We start from the raw sequence: 25,989 nt of genomic DNA on the forward strand, positions 1-25,989 counted from the left end.
CCGGCATCGGCAGCAAACGTTATGTTGCAAGTGGTGCTCAGTCAAAAGCTTCCCCTCTGAAGCAGCTTCCTGTTTCTGCCTGGGCGGTTCGTGTCAGAGGGCAGCTTTGGCTGAGCAGCAGCACCACTTGCAACAGAACGGTTGCATTAGGGGGGGGGGAAGGGAGGGCGCGTTGCCGATCTTACTTGCTTGCTGATCTTACGTTAAGGCCAGGCCTGTAACCTGTCGCCGTTTGAAGACAAAAAAAAAAAAATCAGAAAGGTGAGTGATGTGAGTGAGTGACCTTCGCGGAGGATTTGCTCAGAGATGTTTGGGGGTTACATAGAAGAAAAACTATACACTGGCACTGGTATGGTCATTTTTGCTGTTTGTTTTGAATTTTAAAATAAAAGAAAAAAAGAAATACAAAAGGAAATAAAGAAGTAAAGTTTCAAGTTTATTAAAATTTTGATTGCCTATTGTGATTTCTAGGTGATGTACAATAAAAAAGGATATATATAATCATTTAATAAAAAGCATAAAAACAAATTTAAAAACAGGTAAATAAATGGGGCAGGCCAGGGGGCCCAGTATACTTGTGTGCCTAGGGGCCCTTGAAGAATTAATCCTGCCTGGACGTCCAGAAAGACGATTGGGGGTGGTGGGAGAGAGAAAAATTCTAGATGTTTTTCTTCGAGAATGGGCATTTTCCCACTGCTGACTTTGGGTGTCTAGCGCCATACAACCAAATTCGACTTAGACGTTTGTTTTGATTATGCCCCTCAAAGACTCCAGCTGTAAGAAGAGTGCCGTTAAATTGTAGGGTCATGAAATGGTTAACTGTTGTTTAAAATATTGCTCTGGCCTACATAGCTGAAGAAAGTTTACAATCTATTGACTTCATCTGCCTAAAATGTATGTCCCTGCCTTACCACATTGTAAGCTAAATAGATAAGAATTTGAGCCATGATGTACCCTGCCCTTCTGTACATTTAACATTTAGAACTTTAAGAGTTAGATAAGTGACCTGCTAGTGTGAGCTTAGGACCAATAATAATTGTAGAAAAGTTATAGAAGTAACAAATGAAAATTGTAGTTTTTGCATATATTAGTTTGCGAAAAGGGCATAAAAGTCCGTGTATTTCCTGTTTCTGACACTCTAGTAGGCAGGCTATTAACTGCACTAGAGTCCGGTATACCGTAATAAATCTCTTGTACTTTCTTCACGCCTCTGACTTTGTGTGTCCAAGTGACCTTTCATTTGGCTTCCGAACAGGGACTTGAAGGTCACTTGACCACTGGTTACTCGATTGGTCACTTGTTTCTGGTCCTACGGCTGACATGTCTGCTTAGCCGGCTGCCTTCCTTTTGGGGGGTTGGCAGACCTCAGGACGTTGGACCGCTTCAATTGACTTATCTAGTCTCAGTTTAAAGTACAAGAATCTGTATCAGTTTAATTCTGTCCTGGAGTGGCCACCATCTGGTAAGTGGGGATTGATCATCCCTATCCTGTCTCTATTCTCCTGCCTAGTAAGCCACTTGATCTGTCGCTGAAGTTGTGGGGAAGGATTCTAGGAACTGTTATTTTCTGTTTGAGTAACTGAACTGAAATCTGTTGTGTTTTGTGTGTTTGAGGACGAAGCGAGTGTGGACCTGTTAGTATTGCGTTTCCCTAGTCCGGAGACGGGCAGGGCCAGGAATTCAGGGAAGTGTTTTTGTCCTCCATTGCACAATGGGGGGATGTCTACCTGTGGGGATCCCTTGATATCTTTAGCTAATTTTAAAAAGAGATTTGTCTCTGATTACACTTAACAAATCAACCCTTATTTGTCTGTGCCAGTTAGAATGGCCGATATTTGGTGTGGGCTGGCCCCCTCTGTCTCCCTGGAAGAGGACATAACCCATCAGGTTTTTATGCATTCGTTTGCTGTCGGTTCCTCTTCCAGTCAGCCCATTTTGCATTCCAATGGGAAAACCCTTCCACTGGACAAACCTCCCAAACCTGGACTCGTCTACCCCAGGGCTTTAAAAATAGCCCCACTCTATTCAGCACCGCCCTTGCTTCAGACCTTGCCAATTTCTTCCCTTCATCTGATTCCCAAGTCCTGCAGTATCCCGGGTTCTTTATGAGTTCTGTCTGTCCAAATGTATCAGTGAAGTTTAAACTGCCAGTTGTTCACAGCATGAGAGGAGAGTACTTTTCCTTTTGTGCTGATAAGGGCCATGAAGTGTGTGGCACTTCAAATGCGGTTTCTCCTGAAACAGATAAGTGGTTTTGCATTTGAAGTTTTTGGCTATGTTATAAAATTTTTATGTATATTCAAAAATGTATGTAAACGAAAAATATGATTTCTGGAACTTATATTCCATGCTAAAAAGTAGTTCTTTGTCTAAATTTAGAAGTTATTTGTCTAAATTTAAAAATTCTGAAAAAGACTACATCTGTAATTTAATCTCTTTGATCTTTAAGCACTTCTCTCTCTCTTTTGTGAAATTCTGTTGGAAGGGGGAGTAAGTCTCTACTGAGACCCATGTTGATTATAAAAAATAAAAAAAATGAACAATGTTTAAACTTGTGAGTACAGTAAAACCTTGGTTTGGGAGCATAATTTGTTCCAGAAGCATGCTTGTAGTCCAGGGCACACGTGTACAAAAATATACATACTTGTATTGCAAGCCCTTGCTCGTTTGGAACAGTCACTGCATTCCTGCAGCGTCATATAGAGGAACCATTGGCTCAGTTGTGAAAATGGGATGCTTCTATACAGTATGTACGTGTATTGCAAGACGTTGCTGGTATAGCAAGTTAAAATTTAATCATTGCTTGTCTTATAGAACACTTGCAAACCAAGTTATTTGCAATCCAAAGTTTTACTGTATATTCCAATCTTTATTTTGTATTTCTGTTTATAAATCATGTAAGTTTAGGTATAACAATGTAATTTTTAGGAATGCTTTTGTATTGAAGTAAATATTTTTGCCAGTCAGCTGATAGTGAAGGGACTACTGCTTTAGAGAGCACTTGTGTCAGACTACCCTGCTTAGTGGGTGGATCCAAAACTGCATTTTACTTAATTTTTACAAGTCAGCTCTTTGGGGTAGGAACCTGATACAGATAGTGGGTCTGCCTTTTAAATTTTCCTGTGGCCATATTTACATTGATTTCAAGTATGCCTTCCTCGTGTCACCTACCTTGGCTTTCAAATCTCCCAGGGTACCAGGTCCCTTCCTACACCTGTGTCCAGGCTGTCTGTAGTCTCCCTGTCCCTGATAACTGCAAGGCTCTGAGCACCTTTCTCAGTATTGAAGGATACTGTCCCATCTGGATCCCTGATTTCTCTCCTATTGCCCACCCTCTGTATGATGCCTCAAAAACTTCTGACTCAGGCCCCTGCCCTCTGGCACTTCCGCCCAAGAAACTGAGCTGTTTGCTCTCACTTCTGCCCTGCGATATTCTGCTTCTTTAGTCTTGCAACATCTACACTGACTCCAAATATGCTTTCTTTACCTTGCATTCCCATAGGGCCATCTGGAAATATCGAGATTTCATTACAGCCTCCGGCCGCCTGATCCATCATGCTCCCCTCATTCTTGACCTTCTTGAGGTCGTACAACTACCCTCACGTGTTTCTGTTATGAACTGCCATGCTTATAGATGCGTGACGGACCTTGTCTCTCGTGGCAATGCCCTTGCCAACTGCACAGCCCGAGCTGCCAGTCTCTGCCCCCTCCTTTGGCTCTTCTGTATACCATCATTCCTTTTCTGGACTCCCTTACATCCCAATACACTTCTCAGGAACAGACTTGGGCACGCACTCTTTCGGGCCAGTCTGTCCTGAAAGGGGGGTGGATACAAAATGTGCCAATGCGCCAATTCAAGTGCCAGTCTGATACTTCAAACGCAAGCACAGCGGGTACCTTCATATTCATTCTTCAACACCTGGCCCTCACGATTGTCACAAGATGCATGATTTGGCACACTCTGGAGAACCCGCTATAAAATTGACTCTCAAGAGACATTTCTTTATCATTCACCTTGATCAGCTAGTCCGGAATATGGTCCAACAGTGTGTTGTCGGTTCTAGAATAAAATTCCCAATCAGATGACTGCCACCTCTTGGATACCAACCTATTGGAACATATCCGATGCAGGTTCTGTCTGTAGATTTTACCCACATGCCCATTTCCCGTTCCCTCAGTCACTTCCTAGTCTTCACAGACACCCTGACTAGATGGGTCAAAGCCTTCTTTACTTGCACTGAACGCGCCAGAGACGTAACCAAACACCTCCTGAATAATTCCGTGCTTTGGTCTCCCTGTGATAGGCAGTGATAATGGCCCTGCTTTCATTGCCGATGTTGTCCAACAAATTGCTCAGGCCCTCCAAATTGAATAGAAATTATATGCTGCTTACCATCCTGAGAGCTCTGGTCAGGTCGAAAGAATGAACAGAACTCTTAAGACCATTCTCACGAAATGAATTGAAGAAACTAATCTGTCCTGGCCTGTCCTGCTGCCTTCTGTTCTTTTTCAGATTAGATGCACCCCATCTAAATCCCCATTTGAGCTCATGTTCGGCCGGCCACCACCCATTGTGAACCCAGATCCTGGTTCCTTTGCTACTCTGGGATCAGATATCCTCCAGAGTCAGGTCCAATCTTTAGCTAAGGCCCTTCAAGAGCTCCACAAATGGGTCCTGGAAAGGGCCCCACTATCGATAGCTACACAAGTCCATGGATACATCCCTGGAAATACAGTATGGCTAAAACTTGGAAGTCAGATCCCCTGAAACCTAGGTGGATAGGTCCTTTTACTGTCCTAATTTCTTCTCTTACAGTTGTCAAGGTGTCCGGACATGAAACTTGGTTCCACTACAACACAGATCTTCAGCTGAAGCTTTCTAAGACCTCAAAAGTTCTGAATATTTACCACTGTACTTAGCAGGTGTTCTGAATATAATTCTTTATAAGTGTTTGAGTTTAATTGACTGCCTGTGGTTCACCACTGCCTTTAGCAAGTGTCTTGAGTATAACTGTTTGAAGTTTTCAAAGTTGTGCCTGAAAGAAAAATGAGTTTCCTCTGTTAGTATATATAGATATTTGTGTTGCCCTCACTTATGTTTCTTTCTTCTGTATTTTGTACTTAACAAGTGCCCCTAGCCCTTTGCATGATGTTTGTTTGCATGAAGGAGTTAAGTACAGAAAGTGTCAAACATCAGAGGGTATTTTCTGTTTCCAACCTACTGGTGTTGAAGTTTAAAAGTGGGCGGAAATCTGCATTGATAATGTTGAGGGTCCACTTATCAACTAGACTCTTATTGTAGACCCCACTCGCCCGGTGTCTTTGTATTATGATACATGTGTGTTATATGATGTTTCTCAAGGTCATGGTACTACCCCTAATACAGTTTTGTGTGGCTCCCTAGATTGACAGCGTTATTATACCAAAAGTGCTAAGTATATATGTCTGTATAGCCTTTAAGAACTGCCCCTATGAGGAAACCTTCACTAATGGTGGAGCCTGTCCTTCATGAGAAAGTGTCTTGTGGGCTACCTACGATAACCCACACAAATATCCCCCTAATACCCCCTCTGCCTCCCTTACTATAGGTCCTAGCTCCGGCCCCTTGTGTACTACAGGCTACTGTAATCCCATGGTTTTCACTCTCACTGACCCATATAACTGGAATGCCAATGTCCAAGTCCAGAAGGCCAGAGACCGCATGGTATTGTATATTGATGGTAAAAGGTGAGACCCAGGTACTGTTGTATATGTCCGAATTGTATCCCGCTCATGTGCTCCTGTCTATCACTCTGTGGTGTTTCCCCAGTTTTATGAAAGTAGATACTGATATCCTGTAATCACTAGAAATCTGTTTATATAGTTTGCTGAAACTATATGTCAGACTCTTAATGTTAGCAATTGTTTTGTATGAGGAGGGACTGGTATGGGAGAACAGTGGCTATGGGAGGCAATGCAGCTGGACATGTTAAACCTGACTTCAAAGACCCTCACTTTTACATCAGATCCACGACCTTCACGATGAGCCTTGTGAACCTCCATTGTTGCTTCCCGCTATCTTCAGCGCCCTTCAGACACTGCTTAATGGAACTTCCTATGAATGATGTTCAGCTCCTGATATTTGATATTGGCTCTGTGATCTGTTTGCCTTCTCTTGGTTGCCTGCTAACTAGACTGGTACATGTGTACTTTGCATGATCCGTCCCAGCTTCTTCCTGTTACCGCTGGCCGATGGTGAACACCTGGGAGCCCCTGTATTCAACACCAGGGGTCGCCAAAAGCTGTCTACTTCCACCAATTCCCTTAAAATAGGTGAATGGGGTAATGACTGTCCTGCAGAATGGATCATTGTTTACGGACCAGCCACATGGACCGAAGATGGCACATGGGGCTATCGGACCCCAATCTATATGCTGAACTGCATTATTTGTCTACAAGCTATATTCGAACTGATAACTAATGAGACCACCTGAGCTTTGAGTACCGTTGTCAGAGCGAATGCTAAAATGCGCACTGCTATCTATCAGAACTGCCTAGCTCTAGACAGAAGGTGGTGTCTGTGGTAAATTCAACCTCTTCAACTGCTGCCTTGAACTTGAGTAAAGTAATTGAGGACGATGTGGATCGTCTCACCAAACTGGCTCATGTTCCTGACCAGACCTGGCGTGACCTTACTGCAGACTGGATCTCTGGTACCTTCAGCTCCTGGTTGCCCTCTGGTTCAGCACTGAAGATCATCTTGCTGGTTGCCGCCCTGTCTTCTCTGCTCCTTTGCTGCCTGACCTGTGTGGTCCCCATAGCCATAAAGCTGCTCCACTGAACTATGGACTCTGCTGTCAACTGTTCCACTGCTGCATTGGCCCTTGTCCTCTCCCAGTATCGTCCCTTACCCACTGGGGACCCAGACTTTCCTGACCCCTAACTTTATTTTGTCAGGCTTGGCTCCTTAGGTATGCCAGCCTGAAAGGGGGGAATGTAGGGTCATGAAATGGTTAACTGTTGTTTAAAATATTGCTCTGGCCTACATAGCTGAAGAAAGTTTACAATCTATTGACTTCATCTGCCTAAAATGTATGTCTCTGCATTACCACATTGTAAGCTAAATAGATAAAGAGTTTGAGCCATGATGTACCCTGCCCTTCTGTACATTTAACATTTAGAACTGTAAGAGTTAGATAAGTGACCTGCTAGTGTGAGCTTAGGACCAATAATAATTGTAGAAAAGTTATAGAAGTAACAAATGAAAATTGTAGTTTTTGCATATATTAGTTTGCAAAAAGGGCATAAAAGTCCGTGTATTTCCTGTTTCTGACACTCTAGTAGGCAGGCTATTAACTGCACTAGAGTCCGGTATACCGTAATAAATCTCTTGTACTTTCTTCACGCCTCTGACTTTGTGTGTCCAAGTGACCTTTCAAAATCACTCTTCCCCCCCCCCCTCTTAATTTGCAAAACATTCTGTGAATTTCTTTCTGTAAAAAAACTGGGAAAGCAACCAGACAAACAAGTTTAGACTAACTTCCTTTTTCTAAGAAACTTCGACGACTTTGTCGCTCTTACTTTCGAGCCCAATTAAAGCCCCGGAGACAGGAAGTGGCGGTTGCTAGGCGAAGGCCGGAAGCTGGGAGGCGGGGCCGCTGCAGCCCCCGGCGCTCGCTGGCCGAGTCCGAGGCGAAAGAACAATGGCGGGGGGTGGTTTTATGCTTTTGGTGGTCCTGCTCTCTGATGTTTACGCCAGCCCGCATATTAAGAAGGAGATGGCGGAGTCTCCGGAACTTTATAACCGCTACTATCATTATGAGGAGCTGAGCGAACGGCTGCACTCCCTGGCGGAAACGTACCCGCACCAGGCCCGGCTCTTCAGCATTGGAAAGTCAGTGCAGGGTCGTGAACTCTGGGTGTTGCGCATCACGGGCGAGCCGGAGGCTCAGATACCCGATAGGCCGCAGGTTAAGTATGTGGGGAACATGCACGGTGACGAGGCTGTGTCCCGCCAAGTGCTGATCTATCTGGCTGATTACCTGCTGCGAGGCTACGGCCATGAGCTGCGCCTCACTCGTCTCTTAAACACCACCGATATATATATCTTGCCGAGTCTCAACCCCGACGGCTTTGAGATCGCCTCCGAAGGCGACTGCACCAGCAGCCGAGGAGGACGTGAGAACGCCCGGGGTCGAGACCTGAACCGCAGCTTCCCTGACCAGTTCTCGCCCGACGCTCACCCCGACCTGAGCGAAGTGCCAGAGGTCAGCGCCATGATCAATTGGCTCCTGAATAACAGGTGAAACTCACAGTTTGGCCGAAGGACCATGATCTTGAAACTCGGCAGCTTAAAATGTTTATGGGAGAGTGTGTTCAATATGTAAGACTAAGCTGGCTTCATAAGGCCCCAGGGGGTGGGTAATTGAGGGCAACAACCTAGTCGAGTTTTCAAGATTTCCACCATGAATATGCATGAGATTGATTTGTATGTACTGTAGTGCTTTCATTATATACAAATAGATGTCATGCATATTCATGGTGGAAGTCTTGAAAACCTGGCTGAGTTGTGACCTTGAGGGCTGTGGTTGCCCACCCCTGGGCTAGACATGTATGTATTTAACTGACTTATGAGGCTTGGCAGTCATTAAAATAATGCAACAGGCACCATTAGTACTGTCCATAAGAACATAAGAATTGCCGCTGCTGGATCAGACCAGTGGTCCATCTTGCCCAGCAGTCTCTTTCTATTAGTACTGTATATACTCAAATATAAGTCAAGACCCCCCAAAGGAGGTAAAAAAATAAATGGTCGACCCGAATATAAGTCAAGCGGCTTAATATTCAAGTGTCCTGCCCTGCCAAGCTCTGCACCCAGCCCCCTTCCCTCCCCTGTCAGGCACTGCACCCTTCCATCCTCCCCTCCCCTGTCAGGTTCTGCACCCAGCACCCTTCCATCCTCCCCTCCTCTGTCAGGCTCCTCACTCAGCACCCTTCCTTCCCTTGTCAGGCTCTGCACTGTCCCTCCCAGGCTCTTCCCTCTGTTCCCCCCTCCCTGCCCCATTTCAGGTAACTGTTGGGAACTCAGTTTGGTTGGAGAGCGTTGGCGGCAATTTCCCATACAGGAGAGCTGAGGCCGCTTTCACAAGAACTGTCACAGTCATGCACGGCCATGTTATTCCACATGGGGCGACCAGGGGGTGCACCAGTTATCCGTTTGACTTCGGTCAGTGGGGGGTTTGAATAGTTTCTATTTCCTGCTTGGTCACTATACGGGTGCTGTGTGTGGTGGTTGGTTGCAGCGTGTTCTTGGTTGCTTGAGTGTACCGGCGCTTACCAAGTTTTCTGTGGCACCGGCCAGTTTCGGGTGCATTTCGGCAAGGTGTGGGTTCAGATCCCATGCTGCTACTTGGGTCCCTGGGCAGGTCACTTACTCCCTCGTTGCCCCAGGATATCGGTAGGGCAGTCAGTTCCTCCGGTCCCACCCTCCCTAGCTATTTTGCGGAGGGGGGGGGTTCTTTCGGAGGTGATTTTCTTTTGCCTTTGGAATGTGCGGGAAGTTTTTCCTTAAGGCTTCGTAGATGGTCCCTGCGCCCGTCTGGGTAGGCTGTTGTGGTGGCTACATGGTGTGTGTATGTGTGCGGCAGGCGGCTGACAGCTGAGGGCTCTACCTCTCCTGTTTCAGCAGGAGCTCGCTATAAAGTTGGGCTCGGGTGCATTGAGGCAGCTCTTGCCAGGGGTAGGCCGTATAGTTTTTCTGCTGTGAGGTTCACGGGCCTGCCGGCGAGCAGCAGGCGTTGAGTGAGAGGGGTACCTTTAAGCATGCCTATGGAGGTTCCTTTGGCTTCAGTGGCTTGCTGCTAGCCAAGACCTTTGGTAGTACAGGGGCCATGGGTCTTGTCCTGTCCTGGCTCGGTGTGGGCAGGTCTGCCATCAGACAGGGCGAGCATGTAGCATTATACTAGTAGCTCTTGGTGTTGTTTTGGACGATTGGTGACATGCTAGTGGGCAATGAATACACTAATGGTTACTGCTTCCCTGGGTCTTAATGGGCTGTTGTTCTGACTTGGGGGGGCATGAAGATTTTCTTTCATATACATCATCTTTGGGACTCTGATGGGTCTCTTGGTCCACCGTTATCCCATGTACATCCCTTAGATTGTATTCTCTCTTTAAGAATTTACAGTGCTATCTTCCTTAGATTTTTTAGGAGACGGACGTGGGTGGCACTATGTGCTTGACTCTTCGTTTATCAGTTTTAGGGTGGTGCCCTTTCTCTGGAGTTGGCGCTGGATTCTGGCAGTCTCTTTAGGGGCAGTAGCTGCCTCCGACACACGGGTGAGGCTGGATGTGTGACATTTACATCTGGGTATCTTCTTGATTTCCAGGATTGTTTGCCTTAGAATCTTCAGGTGGCAGTCTCACAGAGGGCTGGTTGCACGTGCTCTGTTTCAACATAGCACCCTTTCTCTATCTACATGATCTTGGGATTATGGGCTACTGCTAGAGGGGCTGTTATTTTCTACACTCTTATGATGGCATGTTATGTCACCCTACTCGTTCATTGCAAGCTTGGTTACCGCCTGTCTTTGAACAGTTCTCTATGCGACCTGGTAACCAGGGGGAGGACTCTTGAGTTTTTGTCTCTTCTCCCTCTTTGGCAGGTCAGTGTTTCCGTTTGATGCTGGCTAGCACCAGGTTCATTCAGGTGCTTTCATGTTATTCATGCAGGTCTTCCCTCTTGGGGGGGGGGGGAGGTTTGGCCCTTCTTACTTCAGATAAGAAGTAAGAAGGCCAAACCCCTTTGGGGCTTCAGATAGGACTAGGTATTTTGGATCTCTGGTCCTTATCAAGCTAGTTCTCTCCAGGTTGTTCCCTGGCTTTCCCAGGTTCTCTGGTGTCCGTTCCCTGGTGTGGCCAGGGGACAACCTCTCTGTAAGTTACCTGATGATTCTTTGGTGAGAGGACACTCCGGTGCTCTGGCGTCTTGGTTGTGATATAGCAGCTTTATCTTTCTCTATCCAGAAAAAGTCGACTCCTACGCCGTCGCTTTGGACATCTTAGTTGGGGCTGTTGCGAGGAGTATGGGCCTAGCAGGTACTTTCTTTTCTGGATCTCTGGTCTGTGTATTTGGGTAAGTTTTTCTTACCGTTTTCTCTCCTCATTTTCTATGGAACTTGGGGTTGGTTACCGTTGGTACCATCTTACCTGGTACTGTTCTACTGTTTTATATAGCTCATACTTTGGTAAGGTCGGGGATTGCAGACCTTCTCGGCACAGCTAGTTGAGCTCAAGGGATGGTTTACCCTGTGTGTGTTTGTGTGTGTGTGTGTGTGGGGGGGGGGGGGGGGTTTCTCCATCTGCAGGTTGTACCTTGGATTTTCTGTGCCATTTTCACAGCATAGCCGATATAGGTAGACTGCATTCTACCCGCTCACTTCGGATATGGTCTAGCCAGTCCGTACGATTTTACTTAAATGGAAGTTATTTCTTTCCAGTAGTATCACAGGTTCTCATTTTAGCTGGGTTGGTTTCTCTATGTTAACCATCTTTCTTCCATTATTATTCTCTCAGTTGCAGTGTATCAGCCATTCTCCATGTGACCTCATGGGCATCTTGTAAATCGCCTTGAACCTATACTGGGAAGGTGAGGTGCTGAAATTCAGGTTCAGCCATACCTCTTCTGTAGCATTTGGGGTATACGGGTATGGGTCATTTTCTCGCTTAGGTGAGGATTTCTACTTGAATTTGTTCAGCAGTTAACCTTTTTTGAGAGATCCGTTGACCTCGTACTTAGAATGGCATCTTCTTTAGGTGGTGTGCCATCGCTTGTTGTATTTACATGCTCGGTGTCCTAGAACCTTGCAAGGGGAAAGGGGTCTGGTATGCGGTGGTGTTTTTGTTTTCTGAATGACATGGCTTTGCCTTAGTCTAGGACCATTGCCAGATATAGCGGATTCAATCAACAGGAATTTTGTACGGAGCCTTGGAGTCATGAAAGTCTGGTGCTCTGCAGTCATACTATTCATGGAGGAGCACTGCAGCTGTGATTTCTGCAGCTGTGATTTCCGCAGCATACTGTTCTCAGGCGATGATTGCTTCTGCTCACATGTGTGCTGAGGGTTATCCTCTGTATAATCGTGGGATACATACACTCTGTGTTTGCATATCTCCCTGGACGTTGCTGTATGGCATGATTTGGAAGCGGAAGATTTCACAATAGCTTGTTTATTGTTCTCTTAAGTGTCCACAGTGGTGGTCTGGATGTAGGGCTACTTATGGAGTGGGCCGTTGGTGCGTTAGGTTTGAGAGAGTGGTGTTTATTTCCTTCCCTGCGTTAGGACTGCTTTGTTACATCCCACTAGTCTCTGAATTAATCTGCTGTTGATGACAAGGAAGGAAAAATTATGTCCTTACCTGATAAATTACCATCTAGAACGATCGTTCATAATTGGTTAGTTCAAGAAGAGAGTGCTCCGTGAAATGGTGTTGACGGAAGCCGATTTGGCGTGGATGAAGAGCATGAATGTACTCAAGATATTCAGACAATTGCGCAGCTACTACTTTCTCTAAGATTTTGGAAAGGAAAGGTAATTGACATCAGCTGGATCAGACTTCAAAGATTTAAGAACAGGTGTGATTGTTGCATGTTTCTAAGTTACAGGAAATGTTCCAGAATCAAGACTATTAGAGACCATAGCAAGCAAGGGATGCAGTAGACAATCCAAAAATCTTTTAACAAGGAAAGATGGAAATGAATTATTTGGGGAAGATGGAGTATGTGAGGAAGAAACCACCTTCTTTACCAGGCAAGCAGATGGTAAATTGAAAGCTGAGAGTTTGGAAACAGGAACCATAGCAGTGGATGAATCAGTACTGGAAGACAGAAAAGGTACCTTTACTAATAAGGTCTCAAGCCAAGGAACTCAGCAGAAAAACCTTTGTGAAGTCATCAGAACTTAAAGTTCTGAGGTTGGGATGTTGAGTTACAAGTCTTAGAAGAACCAGAAAGGGAATAGAAAAGACGATGCAACTGGGAGTTGTTCGTGTCACGTTATGTAAGGAAAAAGAACAAAGCCTTGAGAGATATTTAAAGCATTTTTCGGATGACACTGAAGGCTTTTTCCTCCATAGGTGTTGTGCAATTACTCATACCTGTTGGAAGAGATTTACTATGGCTGTGAATAAACTGGCTGCCTGTCTTACAGCAATTCAAGAATGGGCCAAACACAACAAATTGTCTCTAATCCCCAGTGATCACGTCTGACATCAAAATCCCTTTTGGAGAGTTATGAGTCCCCTCTCCCCAAACCACCCCCCCTTAAATCATAGGTCAGAAGTCTTGGAGTAAAGCTGGATTCAATGCTTATGAGGATAGTCAAATTGAAACAATCTTCAGGAGCTGAGTCTATCACTTATGACAACTATACTGTCTTAATACACTGAGAAGGCAAAACTAGTCACAATGGTTTATCCTGTGATACCTTCAAGGCTCAATTTCTGTAATGCACTCTATATTGGTGTGACTACAAAGGGTTTGCACTAGTTCCTGTTGATTGAGAATGCCAAAGCATGTGTAATGAAATGTTGTAAATAAAGTGCTCACATTATACCATTTCTGCAAAAATTTTGAGCTACCAGTACAGACACGGTTAAATTTAATATTTTATCTCTGATCTTCAAGGACCTTAAAGGAAATGGTCACAGAACTTGAAGAACAGGATTTCCTTCTATGCACCATTAAAGTTTCTAAAGTTTTCCCAAGCAGCATCTGTAATGACATCCTTTCTAAAGGAAAGCAAGTGTTCTTAGGAGTAGTTTTCACAATCTGGAACACATTCCTAGAAAGGCTTTGCCTAACCCAAAACTATATCTACTTTAGGAAGCAGGTGAAAATCTGGTTCTTTTCTTAAGCATTTAATGAAACTGGAAGCCAACTAGCTGGTTACAAAAATAAGGACTGACATTGACTTCACATGCTGCAGCAAGATTTGCTTACCATATGTAAGGTAGCTGATATTAGTTGCTTGCACTTTTTCTGACTGCATGTCAGGATGGATCTCATTTAAGTCAAACTGATTTTAAATAAGACTTAAATCACTAGTCAGACTTGATTTAAATCATGGTTTTCTATAGACTCATTCTTACTGGTATAATCTTAATATTTACAACCAGATGTCATCAGTAGTTCAGTTCTTGATATACTGCTTGGTTCCACTCATTCTTTACAGAGCTGCTGCAAAATTATTTTTATGGAAGCATTTAGCAATTTCAACTATATTAGTCTGTTTCTGGGACACTAAAGTCTTTGGCTAGGAAGTGCAGCAACTGAACACTGCAACCATATATTATTAGTTTGGTATTCTCTTCATGCTCTTCTTAAGATCTCATCTTAGATACATTTGCAGCATTGTCTATGACTAAACGGCATACTAGATGTTTGAATTTTTGCTGATATTTTATTATAGTTTTTGTTTCTACTTCCTATAGATATTGTGCTGTTTATGCATTTCCTGAAGTATCAATTGTTTCTGCAAGAAAGACATTCCTTTGTTATACAATCATATACAGCAGGATCATTGTGGATATTACTCCACCTATCAAGATTTACTTAAAAATGTAAACATTGCTTGAATATACAGCCTTATGCTAAATAATAAAAAAATAATCCTTATTTCATGATGAATAACTTTTGGTCTATAATGTATCTTAAATAGAAAACTATCTTTAGACTAGTGTTTAAGCCCGTTACATTAACGGGTGCTAGAATATATGGCTGTCTGTCTTTCTTTATTTATGTCTCTCTCCCTGCTCCTGTCTCTTTCTTCCTTTCTTTCTGTCTCTCTCCCTCCTGCAATTTTTCTCTCTCTCTCCCTGGCACCCTTTGTCTGTCTGTCTTTCTTTCTGTCTCTCTCTGGTCCCCTGTCTGTCTTTATTTCTGTCTGTCTCTCTCCCTAGCCTCCTTTGTCTGTCTGTATTTCTTTCTGTGTCTCCCCCCCCCCCCCCACTTTCCTTTGCAGAAGCAGCAGTGATATTTCCCTTCCCCTCCAGATCCCTGTGAAGTAGTAGCAGCATTTCCCCCCACCCACCCCCATTCCCTTCTCTCCCCCCCCACTTTCCTTTGCAAAAGCAGCAGCGGTATTTCTCTTTCCCTCCAGGTCCTTGCTGAAGCAGTAGCAGCATTTCCCCCCACCCCCCATTTCCTTCTCTCCCCCCCCACTTTATTTTGCAGAAGCAGCTGTGATATTTTCCTTCCCCTCCAGATCTCTGAGAAGTAGTAGCAGCATTTTCCCCCACCCACCCCCCATTCCCTTCTCTTCCCCACCACCACTTTCCTTTGCAGAAGCAGCAGCGGTTTTCCCTTCCCCTCCAGGTCCCTGCTGAGTAGTAGAAGCATTTTCCCCCATCCCCCATTCCCTTCTTACCGTGAGCTGCCCTGCTCCATTCGGCCCCTCCCCCTTCCCTTCCTGCATGCTGGCCTGCTGCGGCTGAAGGTTTTTTTTCGGTGACTCCTGTTAAAATTGTAATCCTGTTAAAACTCACCCCCCCCCCCCCTTTCCGCAAACGCTCCTGTTCAAAGCGACCTGCTGAGGTTCGCGGCCGCTGTAACGAACCTCGCAGGCCGCTCTCCAACTCGGTAGCATGTTCCCTCTGACGCGATCGCGTCAGAGGGAACGTGCTACCATGTGGAGAGTGGCCTGCGAGGTTCGTTACAGCGGCCGCGAACCTCAGCAGGCCGCTTTGAACAGGAGCGGTAGCGGCTGTTGCGGGAGGATGGGGGGGGAGTCGTTGACGTGCAGGCCGCTGTGAACAGGAGCGGCGGCAGGACCATGAGGCGGGAGTGAGTTGTTCGGCTTCCCCTATTTGGGGAAACCGCCGTGCCGAACTGAGCTGCGCTTCGGGAGTGAGTTGTTCGACTTCCCCTATCTGGGGAAACTGCCGTGACGAACTCAGCTGCGCGTGGGGCCGTAGTAAGCGCGGGGCATGCTGCACTCTTGGCGGCCACGGACATACGGATCATGGAAGCACGCCGATAAGAATGCGCATGCGCTGCCTACGGTTTTATTATATAGATAAGTGGAGGGGCATAATCGAAAGCGTGCCTGTCTGAGGTTGGACGTTTGTGCAAGACGTCCAGAAACCCAGTAGGAAAAATGGCCATTTTCAAAGCTGCCAAACATCTATCTGTTATTTTTTGAAAATGAACTAGGTATAAGTTTTGGTCCTTAGGATGTCTACCTTTTTTTTTTTTGCCTATTTTCAAAAATAAAAATGTCCATGTGAAAAACGTACAAAAGCAAGTTTTGTAGATGTACCCACCAACTACTTTGTCTGATTGCAGCAGAAGGAATTCTCATCAGCTGAGACGGTTTTAGGAATTTCTAGCGGCTCAGCTGATGGGGATTCTCCCTGCCAAAGCCCTACACCCCTCCCTCTGACATCTTCGCCCCCCCCCCCACACACACACGTACCCTCAACATTCTTGGGCCTCCTCCCACATCCCCGGACCCCTCTGTACCTTCAGATGAGAAAATGGCAGAAGGGAAGCCTACTCCCTCCTGCCTACAGTGCTGCGTGCTGCAAATGATGGAGCTTGGGATGCAGTGGAAGGGACTGAAGGCCCTTATTGGCTCGAAATGAAGCCCACCCGATTCCCGCCCATAACACATCTCCCAACACGCCCCTTTGATCTCTGGATGCACAGCATATTAGAAGTGCTGCTGCTGCATGTCCAGAAAGATGGTTTGACGACCAGGCTGGTTGTTGGACATTTTAAAAGTTTTGATTGAGTCCCATATTTCCTCAAAGAAGCATTGTATTTAAAAAAAAAAAAAATCTCATTTTTATATATATATATATATATTTTTTATCCATCCTGCTGCATGTGCAACTTTTCCTCAAGTTATTCACTCTTATCTAACTAAATTCCTATTACTCTATCTAAATTCCTGTTGTGCTCTTTTATCTGTTTACTCTACTTTGTCCCCTTTGAGATGTTTTAATGTGTGTCATGTTGATATTATAAGTAGCATACTCTCATATGCTGCAATGTGCACAATTTTGACTAATTTGCTGTTATAATTGTGACCTGTGTCTGGATTAAACTTGACATACATTGGCCTTGGGATGAATTTCTTTAAGATGATGATAGACAAATCCAAATAAATTTCAGTTAGTGTGGATTGCTATTTTAATATCCAGTGTATTAATAGCTCTCCAACTTCAAGACAAAGTGTAATAGTTTACTGCTGCACTAAGTTGTAGTCTGATTTGAAAATCAAGACTTTGTGCCGTGGTGTTCAAGGTTCTTTGATGTTTTGCCAGGTGCTTTATTTATAATATTTTTACTATTTCTCTATCCTGTTTTATGTACTCTTATTTTATTTTAGGTTTTTGCTCTCTGGTAACTTGCATGGTGGCTCAGTTGTGGCCAGCTATCCTTATGATGATTCCCCATCGCATCCAACTTCTGGTTTCTACAGCAAATCTACAGATGATGAAGTGTTTAAATACCTGGCAAGAGCCTATTCTGCCAACCATCCCATCATGCGTACAGGTGTTCCTAACTGTGAAAGTGATATGGAAGAGACCTTTAAGGATGGAATCACCAATGGAGCACAGTGGTATGATGTACCAGGTACACTTTGTTATAGTTTAATTTTTAAGCTCAACTATTTCAGTATGGAAATACTTTGATTGGTCATATTTATAACAGTTAAGTATTTGATCTTGCTTTTAATTGCCAGTGTAGCTGAAGCTGCATTAATGATTACTAGTGTAAAATGTATATTATCCCAGGACAAGCAGGCATGATATTCTCACATGTGGGTGACGTCATCTACGGAGCCCTGATGCGGAAGCATTTTCAAGCAAACTTGATTGAAGATTTAAGTTTGCTCTGCTGCTCCACGCATGCGTGCCTTCCTGCTCCACTAGGGGGTGCATCCCCTCGTGGTCTCCAGTTCAAAATTTTCCGCTGAGCCTAGAAGTCGTGTTTTTTCAGGCTCTGCCCCAACTGCCTTCTAGCACTGCGATTTTTCTTGTTTTTCCTCGATTAAGTCGCTGTGCGCGAAATTTTTCTTTTTCAATTTGATTCCTGCTTCGTTTTTGACCGACCCGGAGGCTTCCGGGTCCCCGTGGCCGCGTGGCTACTCGAGCCGCGGCCACTTTCGATTCTATGTCCCGGCCTTTGACCGGCTTTAAAAAGTGCACCCGGTGCGAGCGGCTTCTTTCCATCACAGACCCGCATCGCCGGTGCATCCTCTGCCTGGGGGCCGCTCATCCAACCGACTCCTGCCCCCAGTGCGCTACTTTCCAGAACTGGGCCCTCCGTCGAAGGAAAGCCCGCATGGCGGATCTTTTCGCCCCAGACCAACCCTCTACCTCGGCCTCGAGGTCGGCCCCGGCCTTGACCTCGAATACCTTGGCATCGCCTCGAGACTCGACTCCGAAGTCCTCGGGACAACAGAAAGCCTCGGCTCCGGGTAAGTCCCCTCTTCCCTCTTCAGGTTCTGTACTAGCGAAGAAACCAACCTCGGGGACACCGGCGACGCATGGCGGAAGTCCCATGCTTACAGCCCCGGCGAAGCCCTCCAAGCCTTCGGGCCGTGCCTCCACCACACGGGAATACTCTGATACGAGGTCGCCCCCGGTGGAGTGCACCGAGGCAGTGGACATGCCTTCGATGCTGTCCGTGCCCGTCTTGCAGGACCTACTCCGAGCAATGATCTCGTCGGAGCTGTCCGCTGCAATGGCCCATCTACAACCGGCCTTGACCTCGACCACGCATGTGCCAGACCAGCCTGAGCCTCACGTCGAGCCACCTCGGGGAAAAGTGCGCAAGCTTCGCCGCATCTCATCCTCCTCGGACTCCTCGCCGAGGCACCCGAGGCGCTCTCCCTCCACAGACCGCCACAGGGCAAAACGCCGTGCTAAATCGACAGAAACCTTGAACCGCCGTACCTCCAAGAAGGCCCGGGGTTCCCCCACTCTACGAGGCCGTTCCCCTACACCTCGTACGGGACCGCTCAGGGTGGCGGAGTTATCACTCTCCAACCCGCGCATCCTCCGAACTCCCCCTCGGACCGGGGCTCCGATCCGAGGTGCCAGGCTTTCACCGAGGGAGTCCGGGTCGAGGTCACCGACTCGACATCGATCGGTACCCCGAACCCCGGCATCGTCTACGAGGGGCTCCTTGAGATGTCGGAGATCTCCGACCCCGGAACACTTTCACAGTGCTTCCCCGGTCTCGGAACGTGGATCGGAGCAGGAACCTCGATACTCGAGGGAAGCCTCCCCGTCCTTCTCCACCCGACGGATGTCTCGTTCACTGACCCCACACGGGGCCTCGGGAACATCCCGCCCATCCTTCACTCGCTTTATCCAGGACATGGGCCACGCTTTGGACTTAGACCTCCAGTCCGACTCCAGATACTCAAAAGAGTACCTAGCGGAGCTGGACATGCCATCACTGCCCAGAGAGTCCCTTCGCTTACCGCCTAATCCGGTACTCCAACAGGCTTTCTTCAGGAACCTGGAAACCCCCTATATGGTCACAGCCGTCCCCTCCAAAATGGAGGCCAAGTACCGTACGGTACCCTACCCGGGGTTTGAACAACCGCAGCTCTCCCACCAGTCGCTGTTGGTAGAATCGTCCCTGAAAAAGGCTCACCCCTCCCGGGTCTCAGCCACGGTCCCCCCAGGTCGGGAAGGCCGAACCCTAGACAAGTTCGGCAGGAGACTATATCAAAATGCGATGATGGCCTCTAGGGTGCAAAGCTACACTTTCACCTTCACATCCTACCTCAAACACCTCATCGGACTACTGAGAGCCTTTGAGACTGACTTACCAGCCTCTCGCCAAGGAGCGTTTAGCCTGCTTGTAGAGTCCCTCTCCAACCTACGCCTCCATCTATTCCACGTGGCCTACGATGGCTTCGAACTCTCCTCCAGAGAGGCAGCCTTTGCTGTTGCCATGCGCCGACTAGCTTGGCTGCGCCTGGTCGACATGGACCCCATCTTGCAGGACCGGTTGGCTAACCTCCCCTGCGTGGGAAAAGAGCTGTTTGACGACACTATCGAGGCGGCTACAAAACGCCTCTCTGAACACGAACGCTCATTTGCCTCCCTCGTCCGGCAAAAGCCAAAACCGCCCGCGTCCAGGCCGTTCAGGGCCCCTCCGCGCCGCTACCCGCAAAAATCCACTCTTGCCTTCTCCAGGCCTCCGCCCAGGCGTCCGCAAGGCCACCATCGGGCCCCACCCAAATCCCAACCGCCTGCATCTACCAAACCATCCCCGTCCTTTTGACAGAGTTCCAGGCTCCCTGCCCATCGGGGGCCACCTCAGAGCTTTTTACCCTCACTGGGAACAACTCACGTCGGACGCATGGGTCCTTGGCGTGATCTCATCAGGATACTCTCTCAACTTTCGAGCCATTCCTCCAGACAGGCCCCCAGGGAAGTGCCCTCCCAACCGAACGCTGCTACCCCTACTCCTCTCAGAAGCTCGAGATCTGCTTCACCTGCGAGCAGTGGAGGAGGTTCCTCCCGACCAATGGGGGAAGGGCTTCTACTCCGTTACTTCCTGGTACCGAAGAAAACGGGAGACCTACGCCCAATACTAGACTTGAGACGACTCAACAAATTTCTGGTACGGGAAAAATTTCGGATGCTTTCCCTACCGATCCTCTACCCCCTGATCGAAAAAGGCGATTGGCTCTGCTCCCTCGATCTGAAGGAGGCGTACACACATGTTCCAGTGCACCCCGCTCACCGCATGTTCTTGCGTTTCCAAGTAGGGGACCTGCACCTACAATACCGAGTCCTCCCCTTCGGCCTAGCATCGTCACCCCGGGTCTTCACCAAGTGCCTCGTGGTGGTCGCAGCTGCCTTACGCTCCCAGGGTCTTCAGGTATTCCCCTACCTGGACGACTGGCTGATCAAAGCACCGTCCAGGGAAGGGGTTATCTCAGCGACCCAACAGACTATTATCTACCTACAGAGTCTGGGGTTCGAGGTAAACTTCCCAAAATCCCAACTGAGTCCCTCGCAGTCCCTGCAGTTCATCGGGGCCACGCTGGACACGGTTCGCCTCCGTTCCTTCCTCCCCCCTCCGCGTCTAGAGGCGTTAGTAAATCTGAGTCGAAGGATCTCACTGCTACCCTCGGTATCAGCTCGACAGATGATGACTCTACTAGGCCACATGGCCTCCACCGTCCACGTCACACCATTCGCCCGTCTCCACCTGAGAATCCCTCAATGGACCCTAGCATCTCAATGGCGTCAAGATCGGGACTCGATCGATCGCCCCGTGACAGTGACTCCTTCCTTGCAACGATCGCTCCGCTGGTGGGCCGACTCTTCAAATCTTTCCAAAGGTTTGATCTTCCTCGCCCCCCCACACAACAAGGTACTCACCACGGACTCATCGGAGTACGCTTGGGGAGCCCATCTGGATGGCCTACGCACTCAAGGGATGTGGTCAGCAGAGGACCGTCGCTGCCACATCAACGTGCTAGAGCTTCGGGCCATCTATCTCGCAGCTGTAGCTTTTCAACATCTGCTCCACGACCGGGTGGTTCTCATCCGAACCAACAACCAGGTAGCAATGTACTACGTAAACAAACAAGGGGGAACAGGGTCTTGGCCCCTCTGTCGGGAAGCCCTGCGCCTCTGGAAATGGGCAATCTCCAACAACACCTTCCTTCGAGCGGTGTACATACAAGGAGGACAAAACTGTCTGGCGGACAGACTCAGCCGCCTCCTCCAGCCACACGAGTGGTCACTGCACTCTCAGACCCTACGACAGGTGTTCGAACAGTGGGGGACACCTCAAATAGATCTGTTCGCATCCCCCCACAATCACAAACTGCCTCTCTTCTGCTCCCGGATGTACTTCCCGGACTGGCTCGAGGCCGACGCCTTCCTCCTCGACTGGGAGGGAAGGTTCCTGTATGCGTTTCCTCTGATACTGCGGACGCTTGTCCACCTGAAAACAGTACAAGCCACCCTGATCCTGATTGCTCCTCGCTGGCCACGCCAGCCTTGGTTTTCCCTTCTACTTCAACTCAGTGTCAGAGATCCACTGCCTCTGCCTCGGTTTCCCTCTCTACTATCACAGGGTCAGGGTTCGCTGTTACATCCCAATCTTCAATCTCTTCATCTGAATGCTTGGTTTCTTTCCCCCTGACTTCTCTCCTCGTGTCTCAATCAGTCAAGGAGATATTGGAGGCCTCTAGAAAGACCTCGACGAGAACCTGCTACTCCCAAAAGTGGACCAGATTCTCAACCTGGTGCTCCTCCCACAGCCAGGACCCAGTGTCGGTCCCTGTCCCTCTGGTCCTTGACTATTTACTTCAATTATCTCATTCCGGCCTAAAGACCAACTCCATTCGAGTACACCTCAGTGCGATTGCGGCCTTTCATCAGCCCCTGGAAGGGAAAGCCCTCTCGCTCCATCCCTTAGTCTCTCGCTTCATGAAGGGTCTTCTGAATGTCCACCCTCCTCTCAAACCCCCTTCGGAGGTTTGGGACCTTAATGTGGTTTTGGCTCAACTAATGAAATCTCCATTCGAGCCCCTAGACAAATGCCATCCAAAATTCCTCACTTGGAAGGTAATTTTCCTGCTTGCACTCACTTCCGCTCGGCGAGTTAGTGAGTTACAGGCTCTGGTAGCGGACCCACCCTTCACGGCATTCCATCACGACAAGGTGGTACTCCGCACTCATCCAAAGTTCTTGCCTAAAGTAGTGTCTGATTTTCATCTCAATCAGTCCATTGTTTTGCCTGTGTTTTTTCCCAAGCCCCACTCACATCCCGGAGAGGTGGCGCTCCACACTCTTGACTGTAAGAGAGCGTTGGCCTTCTACCTCCAACGCACTCAGTCACACCGGAAATTCCCGCAATTGTTTTTGTCCTTCGACGCAAACCGGTTAGGTCACCCAGTTTCCAAGCGCACCTTGTCCAACTGGTTGGCCGATTGCATCTCCTTCTGCTACGCTCAGGCTGGTCTCACACTGCATGGTCAAGTAACGGGACACAAGGTCCGAGCGATGGCAGCCTCCGTAGCGTTCCTCAGGTCCACACCTATTGAGGAAATCTGCAAGGCTGCCACGTGGTCTTCGGTTCATACTTTCACCTCCCACTACTGTCTGGACTCACTGTCCAGGAGCGATGGCCGGTTCGGCCAATTGGTTTTGCGAAATCTATTTGCTTAAATTGCCAACTTCCCTCCATCCGTTTTCAGTTAGCTTGGAGGTCACCCACATGTGAGAATATCATGCCTGCTTGTCCTGGGATAAAGCACAGTTACTTACCGTAACAGGTGTTATCCAGGGACAGCAGGCATATATTCTCACAACCCGCCCACCTCCCCGAGGTTGGCTTCTTTGCTAGTTAAGTGAACTGGAGACCACGAGGGGATGCGCCCCTTAGTGGAGCAGGAAGGCACGCATGCGTGGAGCAGCAGAGCAAACTTAAATCTTCAATCAAGTTTGCTTGAAAATGCTTCCGCATCGAGGCTCCGTAGATGACGTCACCCACATGTGAGAATATATGCCTGCTGTCCCTGGATAACACATGTTACGGTAAGTAACTGTGCTTTTCTTGAATTGGTATTTTTCAACTTTTTATCCTAATCTTGCTGTAGTGAACTAATAACAAACAAATATACAAAAAATGAAGAAAAGGTTCAGCAAATGTCTAAATCAGTATTGCTAGTATCTTCAGGTTTCTACCATTTTATGTTAGCTGAGTAGGCAGTAATTTATTAGTGCTGCCTTTTTAAGATGATACCATTATAATGCACTTGTAGGAAGGCCTCCTTCAGGTACCAGATTTCTTGAGTGACTAAAGCTATGCACACAGGGAGCAATTCATTAACTGGACACCTTCATGTAGGTGCCCCAAGGACATGTGATGAGATCCTATTTTATACTGCCACCTGGATGCCCCCATTCTGTTACAGAATACTAGTATTAGCATACCTTATGTTTGTGTCTGAGGTTTCCTTAGCAACAGCAGCAGATGAATCCAGAGACTAGTGGGTTAGCACACATCTACCAGTGGGTGGAAATAGAACCGATTAACTGGTGCACTTCTTGGATGGCATGTTCCCTGTACCTTCAGTATCAACTATCTCCAGCAAGTGGATGGTCGCTATTTCACAAGCTCCTGGCTTTTGCTGTGCAATTCCAATTTTTATTCTTGAGGCTCCTGTTGAGTGTTTCTCTCCAGTGAGATAGGGGTGTCTGGCTGAGCGGTGCCAGCTTTAAGAGTTACACCTGCCCCCCCCCCCCCCCAGGTCCCTATTCCACCCTCCCCTCCAGTGGATTGAGGAGTTTGGTTGGTACTTTTTTTTTTTTTTTTCTTTTAAAAGGAAAGAGGAAAAATTAGAGTCCAACATTTGTTTAGCTGGGCTGTACTTTTCTGTCAGCTTACAGCATATAACTCACTCGGTAGGTGTAATAGTGAAATTAATACTTCTAGAACACACACTTAGAATTCAAAAATATGCTCAGAGACATGAAGGCAAAACCATAGAGCCGTAGCCCCAAGAGAAAATTGCCTCACCATCCAATCATTGCATATTGTAAATTCCAGTGGAAAACAAATTAATTGCTGCAAACTAAAATAGAAAAAGTTCTTATACTTTGAACTGTCACAAGCAAGCACTTAGCTTGATCAAAGGTTTCTATACCGTTTACAACTAAACGGTTAACAGAATATGCATACATAATTTTAAAATAGACATATAAGACATACTTCATAGTACCCAAGAAAGGGGGATTGGTAAGGCCGGTGCTGGATCTCAAAACGGGTCAACCAGTTTCTCAATATCAGACATTTCAGGATGGAAACTGTGAGATCAGTCATTGTAGCGGTTCAGCCAGGGGAATTCCTTATGGTGCTCAAAGGGCAGGTAACAGGTGCATCCATCACAGTGGCCTCAAACTCAAACCTTTTGCAGGACCACATTTTGGATTTGTAGTTAATGTCTTATTAAAGAAATGATATTTTTGTATGAGGTAAAACTCTTTATCCCAGGACAAACAGGCATGATATTCTCACATGTGGGTGACGTCATCTACGGAGCCCCAGCGCGGACAGCTTTTCAAGCAAACTTGATTGAAGTTTCAAGTTTGCTACACTGCACCACGCATGTGCATGCCTTCTTGCCCACTAGAGGGCGCATCCCCACCTCGTGGTCCTCAGTTCAGTCTTTTCCGCGGAGCCAGAAGCCCTGTGGAAATTGTGCTCTTCTTGTTTAGCCTTCTGACACAGCGGCTGAGTGTTTCCCTCTCGGTCGCTGTGCTTACTTTGTTTTTTTTCGTTGATTGTGTATCGGTTTTCGTCAAAAAAAAAAACAACTTTTATTTTTCTTCCGTTCGGCTCCGGGGGCTCCCGGGAGCCGCGGCCGCGGGACCTCGTTCGTTCCCGGCCGGGTTTCGTGTCCATGTCCCGTCCCTTGACGGGTTTTAAAAAGTGCACCCAGTGCGATCGTCTCCTTTCGATCACCGATCCTCACCGGTGGTGCTTACTTTGTCTGGGCCCTGAGCACCCGACCGACTCCTGTACTCGGTGCTCTACTTTTCAAACCAGGGCCCTCCGCCGCCGTCGCGCTCGTATGGCGGATCTCTTTGCGGTGGACGCCGGGGCGGGGAAGGCCTCGACGTCGGCCTCGGCCCCGGCCTTGACCTCGGCCTCGTCTCCATCGACCTCGCCCCGACAGCCCGCTTCGTCGAAGCCGGTCTCCTCGACCCCGAAGTCGACGAAGGTCGAAGAAGCCATCCTCAGGATCATCGACGGGGGCGGGTGGGTCGTCCTCGGCCCCGCCCCAAGCGTCGAAGTCGGGTGCCCCGCGGGAATACTCGAGACCGAGGTCCCCCTCGAGGGAGCACCCGCCAGCCCCGGATCTACCTGCCATGATGGGGGTGCTGGCCTTTCAGGACTTACTCCGTGCGCTCATTACCTCGGAGCTGTCCTGTGCCCTCGCGCACCTCCAGCCGCCT

General features: G+C 47.6%; 1 protein-coding gene across 1 annotated transcript in view; it reads left to right on the plus strand.

Moving 5' to 3' along the window:
- The first annotated feature begins 7,594 nt into the window (after positions 1 to 7,594).
- CPD (carboxypeptidase D) overlaps positions 7,595 to 25,989 on the plus strand; it is a 96,249-nt gene continuing 77,854 nt past the window's right edge. Inside the window, exons 1-2 of the mRNA XM_033921703.1 lie at positions 7,595 to 8,281; positions 17,370 to 17,617. Of these exons, the coding sequence (XP_033777594.1) occupies positions 7,683 to 8,281; positions 17,370 to 17,617 (847 nt within the window). The 5' untranslated portion in view covers positions 7,595 to 7,682. The remainder of the gene's footprint in view (positions 8,282 to 17,369; positions 17,618 to 25,989) is intronic.

Source organism: Geotrypetes seraphini, chromosome 15, assembly GCF_902459505.1.
Source record: "Geotrypetes seraphini chromosome 15, aGeoSer1.1, whole genome shotgun sequence".
NCBI classification, from domain to species: domain Eukaryota; kingdom Metazoa; phylum Chordata; class Amphibia; order Gymnophiona; family Dermophiidae; genus Geotrypetes; species Geotrypetes seraphini.